Source organism: Polyergus mexicanus, unplaced genomic scaffold, assembly GCF_030449975.1.
Source record: "Polyergus mexicanus isolate NDT 795.1 unplaced genomic scaffold, iyPolMexi1.0 SCAF_8, whole genome shotgun sequence".
Lineage (NCBI taxonomy): Eukaryota > Metazoa > Arthropoda > Insecta > Hymenoptera > Formicidae > Polyergus > Polyergus mexicanus.
This window is the reverse complement of record NW_027223328.1, coordinates 8,242,852-8,257,815: the sequence shown is the minus strand read 5'-3', so window position 1 is coordinate 8,257,815 and position 14,964 is coordinate 8,242,852. Positions and strand designations below refer to the sequence as shown.

The following is a 14,964-nucleotide window of genomic DNA, read 5'->3' as shown; positions in this document are numbered from 1 at the left end:
TGCATCTGCTTTATGAAGCAAAATGGAAACTGTGTAACGTAAATTGTGTGTATATATAGTTCGTTATACGTAGTTTCCATTCTGCTTTATAAAGCAGACAAAGCCCTAATTTCCTAGACAAAAATTTCTATTGTCATTCTAAGCACGATATATTCTGAATAAAGAAAATTATACGTAATATAAAATATTTGCTATCCGTGTCATGGAATAAAATTATCTCGATCAAGAGCTAATACTTGCTCCGCTAATAATAATCTCGAAATGATCGAGATAATTAAATGCCTTAATATGTTTATGTCATCATTGTGTCGAATTAAGAGAAATTGAATATAAATCTACTCTAATTTCGTATCGGGGCAACGTAATCTAAGTTCCAACTTCGATAAGAATCTCGATAGCCACTGCAAATAAATATGTTATATCGCGAGCGATGAGTTCACAGAGCAACGTAATCTGGATGAAAACATGGTTCGTGTGCCTCATCTTCTGTCTCATCGAGGACTCTCGTAGCTCGACTATAATTGTAGAAACACAGCCGTTAGCAGTGCAGATATTACGTTCTTGAACGATCCAGCGGTTCCGCGTGTGTGCGCGCCAAACGACGATGACATATACGGTTTTTCACGGTATGATCGATCGGCGGCCGATTTTTTCCCAAATACGAGAGATTGATCGCCGGTCGAGCTACGGGGCGAAAAATGTTGACCTCGAAGGGAACGTAATGGAGCAAAAGTGATCTGATTTTAAACTTCTCCCCATTACTCGAATTTTATGCAGTCGAACAAGTCGAATTTCGCATTCTACGATCTTACTCCTCTTTTGTCCGTTTTCCTTCAATCTCAGCGTCCTGTCCATCTTTCATCGAGCTTTTAATCTCGATTTTACGTACGTTAATCATTTAGCCGTTAAGTGTTTACACCTTAATGCACAAGGTGATTGAATTTTCTCGCACATAAATTATAGCAATATTCTTTGTTGAAAATTAGAGCAATTTTTCACGAGTAGGAATTAAATTGAGCGCAACATATTTCTTGAGAATATTTCTGCACATTCAACATTAAATACTTTAGTAATTAAACGGCGAATTAAAATTCCTAATTAAGATAAAGATTCATTTCAAATGCATAAAAAATGTTCCATTCGTAAAAGGAAATTTTATATTATTATATAATTTCAATTTATTTCACTTCGTTTTACTTAAACCTGTAAATAGAAAAATTCTTTATAAAAAAGAGGTTAAATGTTCCGATCAAAGAGAAGAAAATGTAAATGATGTAATATATCCGCTAAGTAATCACATCAACTCAAGCAAATACGCGTTTTCGTACCAACATCCCTTGAATTCGCCAGATTCGTTTCTCTTCTCGGTGATGATATTTAAGATAAATTCAAATACCCTCAAAGTGAAAATTTGAGCCTTCTTAAGGGAGACTTAAGAAAGTTTGAATTACCTATATAATTAAATTCCTATTGCAGAAACTGATAACCGTTCCCGGTGTATAAGCGCCTCCAAGACGCTGATTTCTTTGCCATCGCGAGAAATTGATCAATGAGAAGAGAGGGAGAGAGAAAGAGACAGAGAAATGGAGAAAGCGCGGCAACGCATATCGATCTACAAGGTTTGAAGCGAAGTATAACGACACAAGCCATCAAGCATCGAAAAGTATACGACGGGACCTGACCGACTTTACACCTCGTTAAAATTGCATTAGATAGACGCGGGGAAAAAGATGTCGCGCGCGCGACGTCCGTTGTCTGAGAATATGCACTGCGTTGAAAAATGTAAGCAATGTGCCGGATAATCGTGACACCGCATGGATCACGTGAGACCGAGATGCAAAGTTTCGCGAACAAAACTACTCTTGCACGGGAGCGAGGTGAAGATATAGACAATGGGAACGCTATTTGCGCGTTTAATTATGCAACGTTATAAATCCGATCAAAGGAAGGAAGTTAACGCAGTTATTAAGAATTAGCGTAATATTCCGATACGTGAACTTAAAAAGGAATGTCTCATCGAAAGATATGTATGCTTGGCGAACATAAACATTTGATAATTTGCATGATACAATAGAATGTCCCTGACCAACACAGCGATTCTTTTCAATCATATATTCATTTACGAAATCAATATAAGTTAACTTGAAAGTATGCCAGTAAACTATATATACATTTTTATAACGAGTTATGATTTTAAATCGGAATCGGCTGAGATCGTCAAACGATAAGTTATAGAACTTTCGTGAGGCAAAAGATTGCACGAAAACATTTCGTCGCGTGACTCTTTCGAATAAATTAATTAGTTGCCGGGGTCAGCAACGCTAATGTAATACGGTAATATAATTTAGGCATTGGAATCGATGTGTTTAAATACGATATATCACAAGCGTCCGGCTAAACTTTATTACACGATATCGAATAATTAAATCGTTGCGTTCTACAGAATGATATTAAACCATATTACATAAATTGATTAACGATATTTAATAATTCTTCTTTTAAAGCGTATTATGTACGAAAATAAATAAATGTTCAACTCGATATATTTACATTCGCGCACAAAATTGTAATTTCGCTCGCGGTAAACCGTCGAGCTCAAATGTGCTGCGGCACGTTGGTCAATATTTTTGCGCTTTCATTAAATGTAACTAAATCCGATTCTCGATTTTTAATGAAGAAATAAAATTTCGCACTTATAATTAAAAAAAAAAAAAGAAACATATCGAGAGATCTCCATTTTCCGAGTAAACGAGTAAAAAGTCTAGTAAAAAAAAAAAAAAAAAAAAACATATCTGCGCTTCCACCTCTGTTAGGCCTGATCCTTCCTCTCGCGATTCGCAGACAGCATCCGTAGCGAGGAACACGTAGACTTCGCGTCAATCGAGCAATATGCATAATAAAGGGACGGTCGTTTTCTTCTCACGTAGCACATTTGATTATTTAAGTAGAAGACGCGTTCAATCCTCGATTCACGCACGAGTCCTGAATTTTCCGTAGAAGAGAAAATCTTGAGAAATTGCAGAGTCGCGATTATGCAGACCGCGAACCGCGATGCGAGTTACGATTTTACGACATAAATCAATTTTATTCGATAAAATCGTGTTCCTCTCCAAAGAGCTCCTACGTGATAAAAGGAATGTAAACACGGAAAAATGTAAACATACAACTGACATACAAATACGATGGAAAGTTACGTGGCATAATAGACAGAAAGTAAGGATATATAGATCTGCGCATCGTGAAAAATCGTATCGGCGAACACGTCCCAGTTGTCGCGAGACCGATAAATCAATCTCTAAAGCTTTAAGCGCATCCTGACTGGACGCAGTGTTATACGGTGATCCGGCGAAATAGTATATCTACTAAAAATATCGGGAGTGGCAACGACACCCCGCGTGTTATCGCAGAAAGCTCCTAGGTGCTAAGGACGTATATAACGTTCGGAAATCCATTCTCTCCAAATTTTATACAAGTATATTTAACAAATTTAATAACCGATGTGTATACAAAATACGGCACAACCGGTGTGTGAGACAATTGGGAAAGAACGGGCTAACTCTTCATGAAAACATAAGATAAAATGGCAAAATAAAATCTTTTCTCTACAGTGCACACTTTTAATTTTTCGAGCACATCTGTATAAAAACGATAAATTAAAAATATATATATATATAACTATGTTATATTAACGCAAATATGTGTCTCAAACTTTTAACGTTCAAAAAAACGGAGCGAAAAGAGAATAAATTAATAAGTCTCGTGAAAATGTGCGACAAATTTCTACGTCATTCAGTTTTCATTTGCATCAACCGGAAATAATTGATGATCTTAAGAGACGTAATAGACCATTATGCGGGAGATAAAATGATGCTGCCAAATCGAAGACAGATATTATGTACGTAACGAGGAAAATTTCCCGCATCATTACGTATGCAGTTAAGGCGCGCGCGCGGTCACGCAGCCGTAAAACCTCGGCTGAGAGACTCTGATCGCCGTCTTCTGCGTTACGTAAGTGTGAGTACACGTATACGTACGATTGTCCAAGCAATGATAGTATATAAGGATCGATCGAGCAACAAGTGAAGAACGCAGAAGAATTCGTACGATGCGTTCGCGTTAATGACGCGCCTACTATTGCGTACGCTTTCTCTCTCTCTCTCTCTCTCTTTCTCGTGACGTTATATCCCTGAACTAATGGGCTAGAGGACAAAGAAAGACAACAAACACGAAAGATTTATATGTATCGTACATACCTCTGTCCTCCCTTCTCTCAACAATATCTATTTCTTTATGGAAATACAATATAATACAAATTTAAAAAAATATCTGTTATTCTTTCATCTCGTCAACTGAATCGCGATATTCAATAATGTAATTTCTCAAAAAATAATTGATCTTGAAGAAAGTTTAGCTACTGATTTAAATTTTATTTTTCGTAAGTTATCTTCCACTCGTGACTTCGAAGCGCACGGACGTAATTACGATTAAATTAGAAATTTTAATTTTTTACATTACGCCGGAAAAGGAAAGAGCAGCTGGTTGACATAATAGATATTATCCGTTAATATATTTTCCGGCGGACAAGAAAGGCCGGGTCGGAATGAAAGGAAAAGTTTCTTTTCTTTTTCTTTTCTTTTTTTCGTTTCACGAGTGTACGAAAGAGCAAAAGGGAGATTATATTGATCCAAGTTACGAGCTGCTTATCCCGGATCCTGTCCCGGAATCATTCAAGTAGGACCTTGTAATTTATGTTGGTGAGCATTACGTATTTTTATATTTTTTTCGCATTTATTCTCACGATCGATATATCAAAAATCAAAAGATTATTTAATATATATTTCTTAAGAATCAGCAATCTTTTTTTTTTGTTTTTGTTTTTTTTAACTAGTAGGATTATATTTATAGGCAATATATATGAAATTTATACGCGAACGCAATAGATTAGGGTGATGGATTTGTGCAATGTTATTACACATCTAATTAAGTTAGCATTATTACAGGAAACAATGCTAATAGCTATAATTAATGCATATTTGAAATTTCTACTGTTGAAATCAATTCTGATGATTATTAAATATTGCGCAGGGTGTAACGTAACATGTCTCTATTTAATGACTTTCGTAATTACCTTGCCCTCCCAGTTGTGCGTTTGCTAATTGAGAAAAATAGAATTGATATATCATTCAGAGCGAAGTTCGTAAAGAGGGTAATTATTCATTTAGATCGCGAAAACTTTAACTATTCGAGTAGCGACTCAAATGATAACTAATAAATAAAAACACATGCCACGTCTCCAGTTTTGTCAGTTTAATTATTATATGATTGCTTGCAGCGATAACATAACGCGCTATCCAGCACAATACCTGTAATCGCCGTATCGATCATCATAGCCTTGTGAAGAGAGAGGGGAACGGGTTAATCAATTTCTTGTCGCGGCCCCGTATTGACTGTGTCGGAAGAAACGTATTAACCGTCATCGCACGATTATGCCGCGAGCACAACTATACTAGATCTTCGGTCTTCGGTACAAGAATAGGACGAGAACTAAATCGAGGAGCGAGAATAGAAACGGAGGCCGAGGCACTTTGCACGGTATTTCGCGGCATCCGCGATAAAACCGCGACCGTCGCTGCCGCGACGTATAAATGTAGGTATATACCGTTACGTTATTGATCTTTGTTTACGGTGAAAGAGAGTGACGTGTAAAAAGCGTCGCGCCGCTCCAACGCGCGAGACGGAGAGACGACGTCGTCTTTCTACTTCGAGATTAACCGGTGGGAATACTGTCCAAGTTCACCGTTAGAGAAGAGAATACGTGTCAACTTTTTTTTTTCCCACAAAAAAAATGTTGACTCCTCTTTCCTTTCGATGATACGTTATTATTTGATACAAAACGAAAATATGTATCCCAAAATTTGCGTTTATATGCACTATGTTTATATCATACCCTCTGTGATTTAATAAAGTGCTCGGCATTGTCGAATTAATTGTATTAAATATTATTATTCTTGCCACCCAGATCGCTTTTATATAATTTTCAATCGCTTATGATTTCGAAAGCTATTGACACTTCAATATTTTATTTCGAAATTGATTATTTCAATATTTCATTTCGAAATTGAATAAGAATTTTACTTTCATTTAGTTATATTATAAATCATTATTACATACAAATGAGAGGGGATAAATAATATAAAATTTAAATATATGATAAGAAATTAACACAATATTTTTGAAAGTTTTTGACAAAAATCTTCAGACATTGATTATGTCCCTCTTTCTAATTATCGCATAACACGTATTATCATTTACTTTAATAAAGGCCAACACGCCAGAAATGACCAGCCGTGATAAGAGTTTGGCACGAACGGGTGTGCCGTTTATCGGCGTTTTTAAATATTTCTAGCAAAGATGTTAAACAGTGTTGCGTCTTTTTTTTTTTAATGCATATAAAAAAAAAACGGATACACCAGTCATGCCATCAAGTGGTGCAACTTTTAAATTGCTCCGCCCTTGACGGAAGTCGCACTACTACCGCGCTCGCGCTTGTGAAAAGTACAACATGCTATAATGGTCATTAAAAAATGTCCACGGCAAAAGGGTTAATTAGCAATGTCACTTACAAAAGTTACGTTCTCAAATCAGCTTACAACTTGAGTTTGCCTATTCCAAGTCTTTAACGGCAGCCATCGCGGTTTGCTTAAAAATGCAAACCTCGTCAAACTCCTTATACGAACGCGAAATTCTGTCGCTATTTTTTTTTTCCACCGCGAATAAAACGACAATTCAATTCTGTCCGCTATTCTGTCCCTTGAAAAATATAGAATTTTTCGACATACTCTTATGTATTAAACCTTTTCACAATTATTTAATAATTAAATAAATTATAAATAATTAATTGAAAGGTAATAACACAGTTTTATTCTCGCGCGAACATTGTCTGATTCGGTGATGAAATTTGTCTCGTCTTTATCGAACGAACAAAGCACAAAACGTGACGGCGACGGCGACAACCGGGTCGATTGCAAAGTACAAACTATCGGGGATACTAATCTCCATTGTTGCAACTATATAACATACGGTTGCTTGGTTAACGATATTGACCCTCTTGCGAAACATTTGTTTTAGGATGAAACAATCGCACCGTAATAAAACAACCGATCCCAGCCGATGATCTAATTGTCCGGGTTCGATAAAGCCGTGCGTTCTAAATATAGTTTTACGCGAGCAATAAAAGCGTTAGAAAAACTTTGAGCCTCTACAATTCCAGCCTAGAACAATTCTCACTTCGTCTTTTGACATGCAAATCGAAGTCAAATCAAAAGCGAAAAGACTCTTCAAAAGCGTCCAGTTATTCGTGATTTCTCATTCTGATCATTTCAATTTTGATTCGTATCTTAATATATATTTTCTCCTGGAAATTTTCGCGAAACTTTCACAAAAATTTCTTTATATATAAAGCGTTCTTCACATAAAGATTATGGAAAGCATGAAAAGCAAATTATAAAGAGAGATTTCGTTCATGCACTAATCGCGTATATATTTTACGACTTCTGTTTTAGAAAATTTATCCCATATTAATGTATTCATAATTCCACACACGTCCCGTTTACAATTTAACAGATACAGAAATAGATGTTAATAGCGAAATTTAGAATATTTTGTTCTCAGCAAAAAAAGTCCCTTGTATAAATTATAATATATATATATATATATGTATATGTGCTATGTTAAAGTAAAATTTTTAAAGATAAATAAAATATTATATGACAATATACATATTGATAGTAATATCTATCGCAAATAAAGGTTTTTCTGCAAATAAAACCGTATTTTATATAGCTGCTTTTACAAAACTCCAGTAATTATACTGGAAATATTTATAAATTGTTGTATTAAGAAAAACGAGCGCTCTGTAACTGGCTAATAATTCACTCTTGACTTTCTCTCACACACGGTAAATTCGTTAACGTGTACATAACATGGCGATGCATTAACTGAGCCGAGCTTTTTCGAGAGTTGCGTGACATATAATACTGCACATTTTATCGGACGTGCATCGACAGTATAACCGATGAGTTTCGGATTTTAGCCGCGTGATTATTGACCGCGTAAAAATTTTGTAAAATAAATTTTACGAATCTAAAAAAAAAAAAAAAACTTTGAAATACTGCGAATAAACACGCAGACAAATTAATCAAATTTTATAATAATCCATCATGCACATAAATATCAATTAATTCAAATTTTCTATCATGAGATAAATTTGATGAAAAAAAAAAAATACACACACACACACAGCGAACTTCAAATGTTATTGTTACTTAATTAATATTAATGTATTCGCGAAATTTTTAATTATCCATATTAATTAATCGTAAAATTGTTTATGAAAATTCGTAATACCCTCATTATCCGTCTTCAATATATCTCGTAATTATATCTTTTATTTATACAGAAGAACTTTGACAAATGTCATACGAAAAAATTTATTTAATATTAATACATCAACCATGGAATTTTTATACTACTATCTGGCTATCAATTAAGTTTGTAAATTTTTGTAGATTTTTTTCTTCTATAATATTATTTAGCGCGATATCAAAAACGCTTGCTTTATGTAGGCCAGTCATCGATTCGGTCAACAAATTACTTACGCCCTGTAATTCATACCCTCACAATCGCTATATTCGTCACAGTTTGAGAAAAATAACATAATAGCTAAAAAAATTTATTTAGATTTTCGAATAAGTCATTACCAAATAATAATAATAATAAAAAAAAAATCACTAAAAAATGCATAATGCAAATTAAAAGAAGTAATCTCACAATGAATAAATTAGGAGAATTAAAAATTTTCATAAAGTATCATAATAAAAAAAGAATATATTAATAAATTAATAAAATATTTTAATAAATATTTTTAAATAAAAATATATTATAATATATAATATGTATAATAGTATATATAAAATATAATAAAATATATAAAATATGTTATTTTAATAAATATTTTTAAAATAAAATAGTATTAATAAGATCAAAGCGCTATAATGAAAATATGTATTAACAGAATTAGCATAAATAAGCAATTGTATATATTATTGTGTTTCGTTATATTATTATTAAAATATTATTAAATCTCAGAGCGTTATATATAAGAGATATCAAAAACACCAAATGTAAACCAAATTTGGCTCATCCTTTCTTCATTTTATGATTTGTTATTATTTATAAATCACGCAAAAATATGATATCACTAGACGGATTAATTTATGAACTATCACGTGTATCCCCGATGGCGTCGATGGCGATAAATTTCATCGCACGCATATGACAAATTTTCGAGGGGATGCGCCTATCCCGGTCGCGAACGAGGGATCGGCCGTCGATTAATTTTCGTGCGAACGTCGACGTTATATCGTTCGTTCGACGGCACACGATTCACCGCGACGTCACCACGACTAAAGGTCCCAGGGCATGAATAATTCGCGCATCGGGGGCTAGAATAATTTGACGTTGAATTCAAATCCGGGATCGATGTGAGGCCTACTCTCTCCCGCCGACGATCTAACCCAGTTTCGTCTACGAAGGCGTGTACAGGCCGCGATATGTGGCTGCCACTGTAGAATAGAATCGTGCGAGTCGACAAAAACGCAATTTTTCTTGCCACTGTCTCGTTAGCGTTATATATCACGCGATCCACGAGGAAACGATAAAGCGTGGAAGAAGCTGAACGAGAATCGTTTCACATCCCCGTCTCCGAGAACGTAAACACGAATCATCCGCGATTCAATCGATCTGCGATCGCGAGAGCAAATCAATTTCGTCGATTGACCACAGCGACTTTCTTCCCGTCAATCATTGAATAATATTACATAATTAAGGAATATACATATACACGTATATATTATACATATTTCCCGACGCGGTCTACCGACGAGTATTACTTCGTCATTGCGGATTTACTGCGTCTTGCGCCTTTTATCGTCTCTCGAATAATTTGAATCTACCTGCTGTGTTTGACGTTTATATCGCGCGAAAAATCTGAAAGCGAGTACCCCAATGAACCTCGTATAACGAGTAATTGTGAGCGGCGAAATGGACCACGACACGCTCGCCTCGCGGAGAGAAAAAACGGGCACGCACCACGTGAACTTTCACAGGACGAGGTCGGTATAACTCTCATTGTGTTCACTCACCTCACGCGTAACAACCCGCTGCAAAATTTACCCTTTACCAGGTCTCACGGGCAAGAACCACGCGCGAGATTAATGAGCGCATCGCGTGAAAGAGCGCCGCTCGGTATACAGTAGGGCTCGCATGCCGCCGTAGAAACGTGATCCCGACACGCGTACTCCTTCCTCGTCCTCCCCGCGGAGATTAATCGGGGGTGGCACCAATCCCTCCCCGTCAGCCTTTAATAGACGGGGCTGCCGGACGACGGCGGATGCGCACCGAGCGCATCGGCGTAGCGAGGAGTACACGCGGGGAACGCACTGCGAAAATCGAACGCGCGAAAAATTCGCGGTTGGCCGAAAGTAGGGTAGATTGCAAACGCCGCACACACACATATACGCACTCGCGCGCGAACACCGCTCGGCACGATTATATATGACAGATAGTCGGGCGGATTGCGTGCATACGTGCATGCGTGCAGACGCGCGCGCGCGCGCGCAAAGTGCGTGTCCGCCGCGTGATAAGAGCGCGTAGAGATCAGCCCCGCGACCTTCGGCCGACGAAGGTTCGTCGAAGACTGGTCGGTCGAGAGAGTGGAAGACTCTTTTTCAAAGGCGGCCTTTTCTCGACGGTGGCGGCGAAGCTTCCCGATAGGAAGGTAACGGGCATGCGTGCCATGACGATCGGCACGACCGCGTCGACGGGGTGCCACAGGGTGTGCCTGCGAGAGCGAGAAACGCGTGTTCCGGAAACTATAGCTCGCGGTCGCCTCGTTTTGAACTTGACGATCCCCGAGGACGACCGCGAGCGCGCGCGTTTTCCCTTACTCGGAGTTTGCGGTTTGACGACGATGATGTCGATTAGGCTGCCTGGGAGCTCCGATCCTATCCGTGTTCGTTCAGAGAACGTTAGAGATTCGCGTTTTGCCCTCGTCGAGTCAAAAGGGGATCGTATTTTACAGTATAATTCATGTGTGCATCGACGGGAATTTCTTACAGAGATTTGCGAACTCGAAGATAAAATCTTTTATAATACAGTAATATAGTAATAAAAATTTTTGATGGATATTAAAATTAATATTATTTCTGATCGATCTTTCTATTGAAATCGAGATCAGGTAAATACAGAAGTTCTTTAAAATGTATTTCTTTTTATGCAACAACTGATACTCTTAAATTAAAGATATCACGCTTATTGTTAGTTCGGCTACAAAATGTCGATTCGACTGCACTGCGGTAAAAGCGAAGTTACTGGATCATCTAATATATCGTGCGCTCACAGGTCATCCGCCTCATATCCCTCGTCGTGGATATACGATCTTTTTTCTGACAGCTATCAAATGCCTTTCTACCTTTGGCGAAACTTATCGCGTTCAAACTTGCTATCTAAGTATGTATATATCACATCAAAACTTTTATATTCAAGTCCCTAATGCCACTGAAGGATAAAAATGTCTATTAAATTTTAAACCCGATCCGATCTCTCTCTTGACAAACGCAAAATAAATGTACTGTTCCAAAATAACGGCGTTATTTCGGAATTTTATTAACCGGCGTATCAAAAATCTATCTATTCAAATCAATCTATATCTCAAAAGCATGCAGCGACAATGTTAATAAAAATGAAATATTCGACTCACCAACCCGCGATGCCGTTTGGTTGTATCTCCTGTAGAAATATACCAAGCTCGCCCTTATCCTTACTGCGAAGTCCGACTACGCTGAATCCCAAACTGGTTCCCTCTGGTTTGTACAACTGAAAAGACAAAATGGTCTTTACATTAGTAGAAAATACTTGAAACATCTGTTGTCATATTTTTCTTTATATAAAAAGTGAACAAAGTAAAAAAAAAAAATTGACAAAATTAAAGAGAAAAGATCTTATAAGAATCTTTTATCAAAAAATATATTTTATTAATCTATGAAAAATATATAAAAATTTACCTGTACTGTAAATATTTGTCGTCCTCTCGCAGCAGCCTCAATTACCTTCTTAAACTCCTTTGCATAAGTAGGAGTGGTTATAGGCGGCATTCCCATAACTTCTGAAGCAAGACTGGGGCTAGTAACCTAGTAATAAAGTAGCGATCTCTCAATACATGAAAAAATACACGGTTGATCTTCAAAGTGCAATGATAATACAAAATCACCTGTGCACTTGTATCTTCACTGCTGCTATGCAGTAATGGAGCAACGGGAACTCTCTGATCTTCTAGCTCGCTGCTGTCCTGGTACAGATCTTGATACATGTTTGGTCCGAGCGGCTGTACCGGAGTACTTGGAACAGAGAGCTCCAGCTGTCCACTAATATTGATGTCAAAATCACCAGGCAAGATAGATGGATGATGTGTCAATTGAGTGTTTAATTCGATCAAAGAATCCTGGATTGTAACTATACTACGAAATACAGGATCCTCTAATAGTGAAATCAATGACTTCAAGTCTTGGGACGTGTGCATTTGCAGTTTAGGATCATCCTCCACACGTTCCTGTACTTGCTCCAGCAAGTGAAGCGCTGTGGATATATCTGCAATAAAGAATGTAACAGAGTATCAATCCAAAAAAAAAAAAATTGATAGAGACATAAATTCATTAAAATTTTTTTAAATTATACGATTTATTCATTTATTCAAATTTTTGCTTGATACATGAAAGATAGTAAAAATAATAAGTGAGTAAATAGTTATGTTTGTATATTTACCAGTACTGAGCGGCATGGTGATCTTTGCTCTCTAGAGTGTACTCAAGTATATATAAATTTTTCGCACACCCAACTAAAACATAAAAAAAAATATATTCCATATGAATATAGGCACAAAAATATTCTATTTATATGTCAAACTCGTCCTACGTCAAACGTGTCACGCAACCGTTATATTCCATTAACCTCAAAACGCTCGCGATACAAGAGTAGAAAATTGTCAATTCTACGACATTTTTCTTCGTCTAAACATCGTCCCAACGAACGATTAATTGTCATTAAGCGTGAACATCGCCGTGAGTGTATCACAAATCAATATGAGGTGACGTGAGAGGAGAGAAGATTATCTTCAACGTTTTCCAATTCTCACCTCGATTCGCGTCTCGCGAAGAGAACGAACACTTTTTTCCGCAGTTTCACACGATTACGAGCGATCTCGTTACAGTTCGCGAACGACGGGCAATTGCATCTTGGCGTCAGTTGACTTTACCAAATTACCGCGATATCGAACACTTGACAGATATCCCCACGTACGCAGAAAATACGGAGCGGTCACGCATTCGGCGACCACGTGGTTAAGCGCGGCAATTTTCAAACGCTCACATAATCCGTCATCCCTTTCATTACCACATCACACGTAATTATTTAGAAAAAAAATATCTTATTTAAGGAAAAAATACGCATACAATTGGTATGGCAATCAAATCGTTAAAGAACATTATTTCACTATTTTTTTCATTCCATTTACGGAACACTTTTACTTTGATAATTATTTTTGTGATAATTATAAACATTGTGTGAGAAATGTAATGGTAAGTAATGGCTTTTTTGTAGTATACTCGAGCATATATATCTTGATTAATATTTATGCAAAAAAAAAAACTTTGATATAATTTAATGTCTTGAAAAAAAAAGGTAAATCTTATTTTATCTTCCGACTTTTTAATGAGATAAATTTTTTTTAATGTATTTTTTTATTAAATATAAAAACACGATCAGAATTTCTTCATTTGTAACATGAAATATTTAAATACATCTTTTAATGTCCATTCATTTATTAATTACAAACTTTATATAATTTCTAGCAGAGTAATATTTCATGTTTTTTTCTGACAAAGTTATATATATATATATATATATATATATATATATCTCTAAAGACTTTTCTTTCTTTTTCTCTTTCTTTATCAATATTTAATGAACAGAGATGCATATTTGAGTATAGAAAAATGAATGATCATGTTTCGATTTATCTTTAAAATAAAAGCTTGCGCTTATTAAATAAAAGAATATCAAGAACAAAAAACAGATTATCAAACGCTCTAAGATTTATTACGTCTCTTTATTTTTCAATTACTTTCTGCAATATTTCAGACTCCGCGTCGTTATTTGCTGTCCCAAGAGTACAAAATATTTCTTAAGTACAATAATGTTCCCTGGGGACACAAGAAAGGGCATTCCATAAAATAAAGAAAATAAAATAATCCAAGAGAGAGAGAGATCGTTTTATTAGCATCATAATTTATGAAGGGAATTTATGATGTCATATGCTATGCTATTATTAAAAAGAACTTTACACATATTTTATTTTATATTCATTGATCTAATAATGATTTATATGCATTTTATATATCTCCAGTTATTTTATATTGATCTTTAAGTGAAATATCTCTCTCTCATATTTTGAATCCGAAAAGGTAAGATTTCTATTTTTATAAAATTATTCAAGAACGTTTATTTCATATTGTGCATATGATAGCTTTTACGAAAGTTATTAACAATTAACTATTATTATTGAAATTATTAAACTTGAAAGTTGACACGAGCAAATATATACATGATTCTTTCTCCGCAATAATTAAAAATCATAAAATGTATCCAAACAAATAAAAAAAATTATAATAAAGAGAGTAATTTTTCCAATACTATTGTAGTTCTTCTGTAATATGATAAACAGAAGGTTAACGGACCTCAGGATATATTAGGATGCCTGGTTACCTCCCCAGATCGCTTTATTCAGTCGATCGTTGAGCGATTCGCTGCCTTCGCTATCAACGATGACGGCGCGATCTCGTCCTGGTTGAG

At 35.9% G+C, this 14,964-nt stretch overlaps 1 protein-coding gene across 7 annotated transcripts in view; it reads right to left on the bottom strand.

The window, feature by feature from the left end:
- Positions 1-13,402, bottom strand: part of LOC138935388 (multiple PDZ domain protein) — a 90,795-nt gene extending 77,393 nt beyond the window's left edge. For 6 of the 7 annotated variants that reach the window (XR_011447240.1, XR_011447239.1, XR_011447241.1 and 3 more), the window contains exons 1-5: positions 13,250-13,402; positions 12,880-12,952; positions 12,329-12,705; positions 12,123-12,248; positions 11,819-11,934 (exon numbers count right to left, since the gene is read on the bottom strand). Coding sequence is in view for 3 of the 7 variants with exons in the window: in XM_070299896.1 (XP_070155997.1) it covers positions 11,819-11,934; positions 12,123-12,248; positions 12,329-12,705; positions 12,880-12,895 (635 nt within the window). In the remaining 4 variants the exon portion in view is untranslated. Of the gene's footprint in view, positions 1-5,363; positions 5,402-11,818; positions 11,935-12,122; positions 12,249-12,328; positions 12,706-12,879; positions 12,953-13,249 lie in introns of those variants that run through there. The other variant, XM_070299900.1, reaches the window with a different exon arrangement.
- Between the last annotated feature and the right edge of the window lie 1,562 nt (positions 13,403-14,964).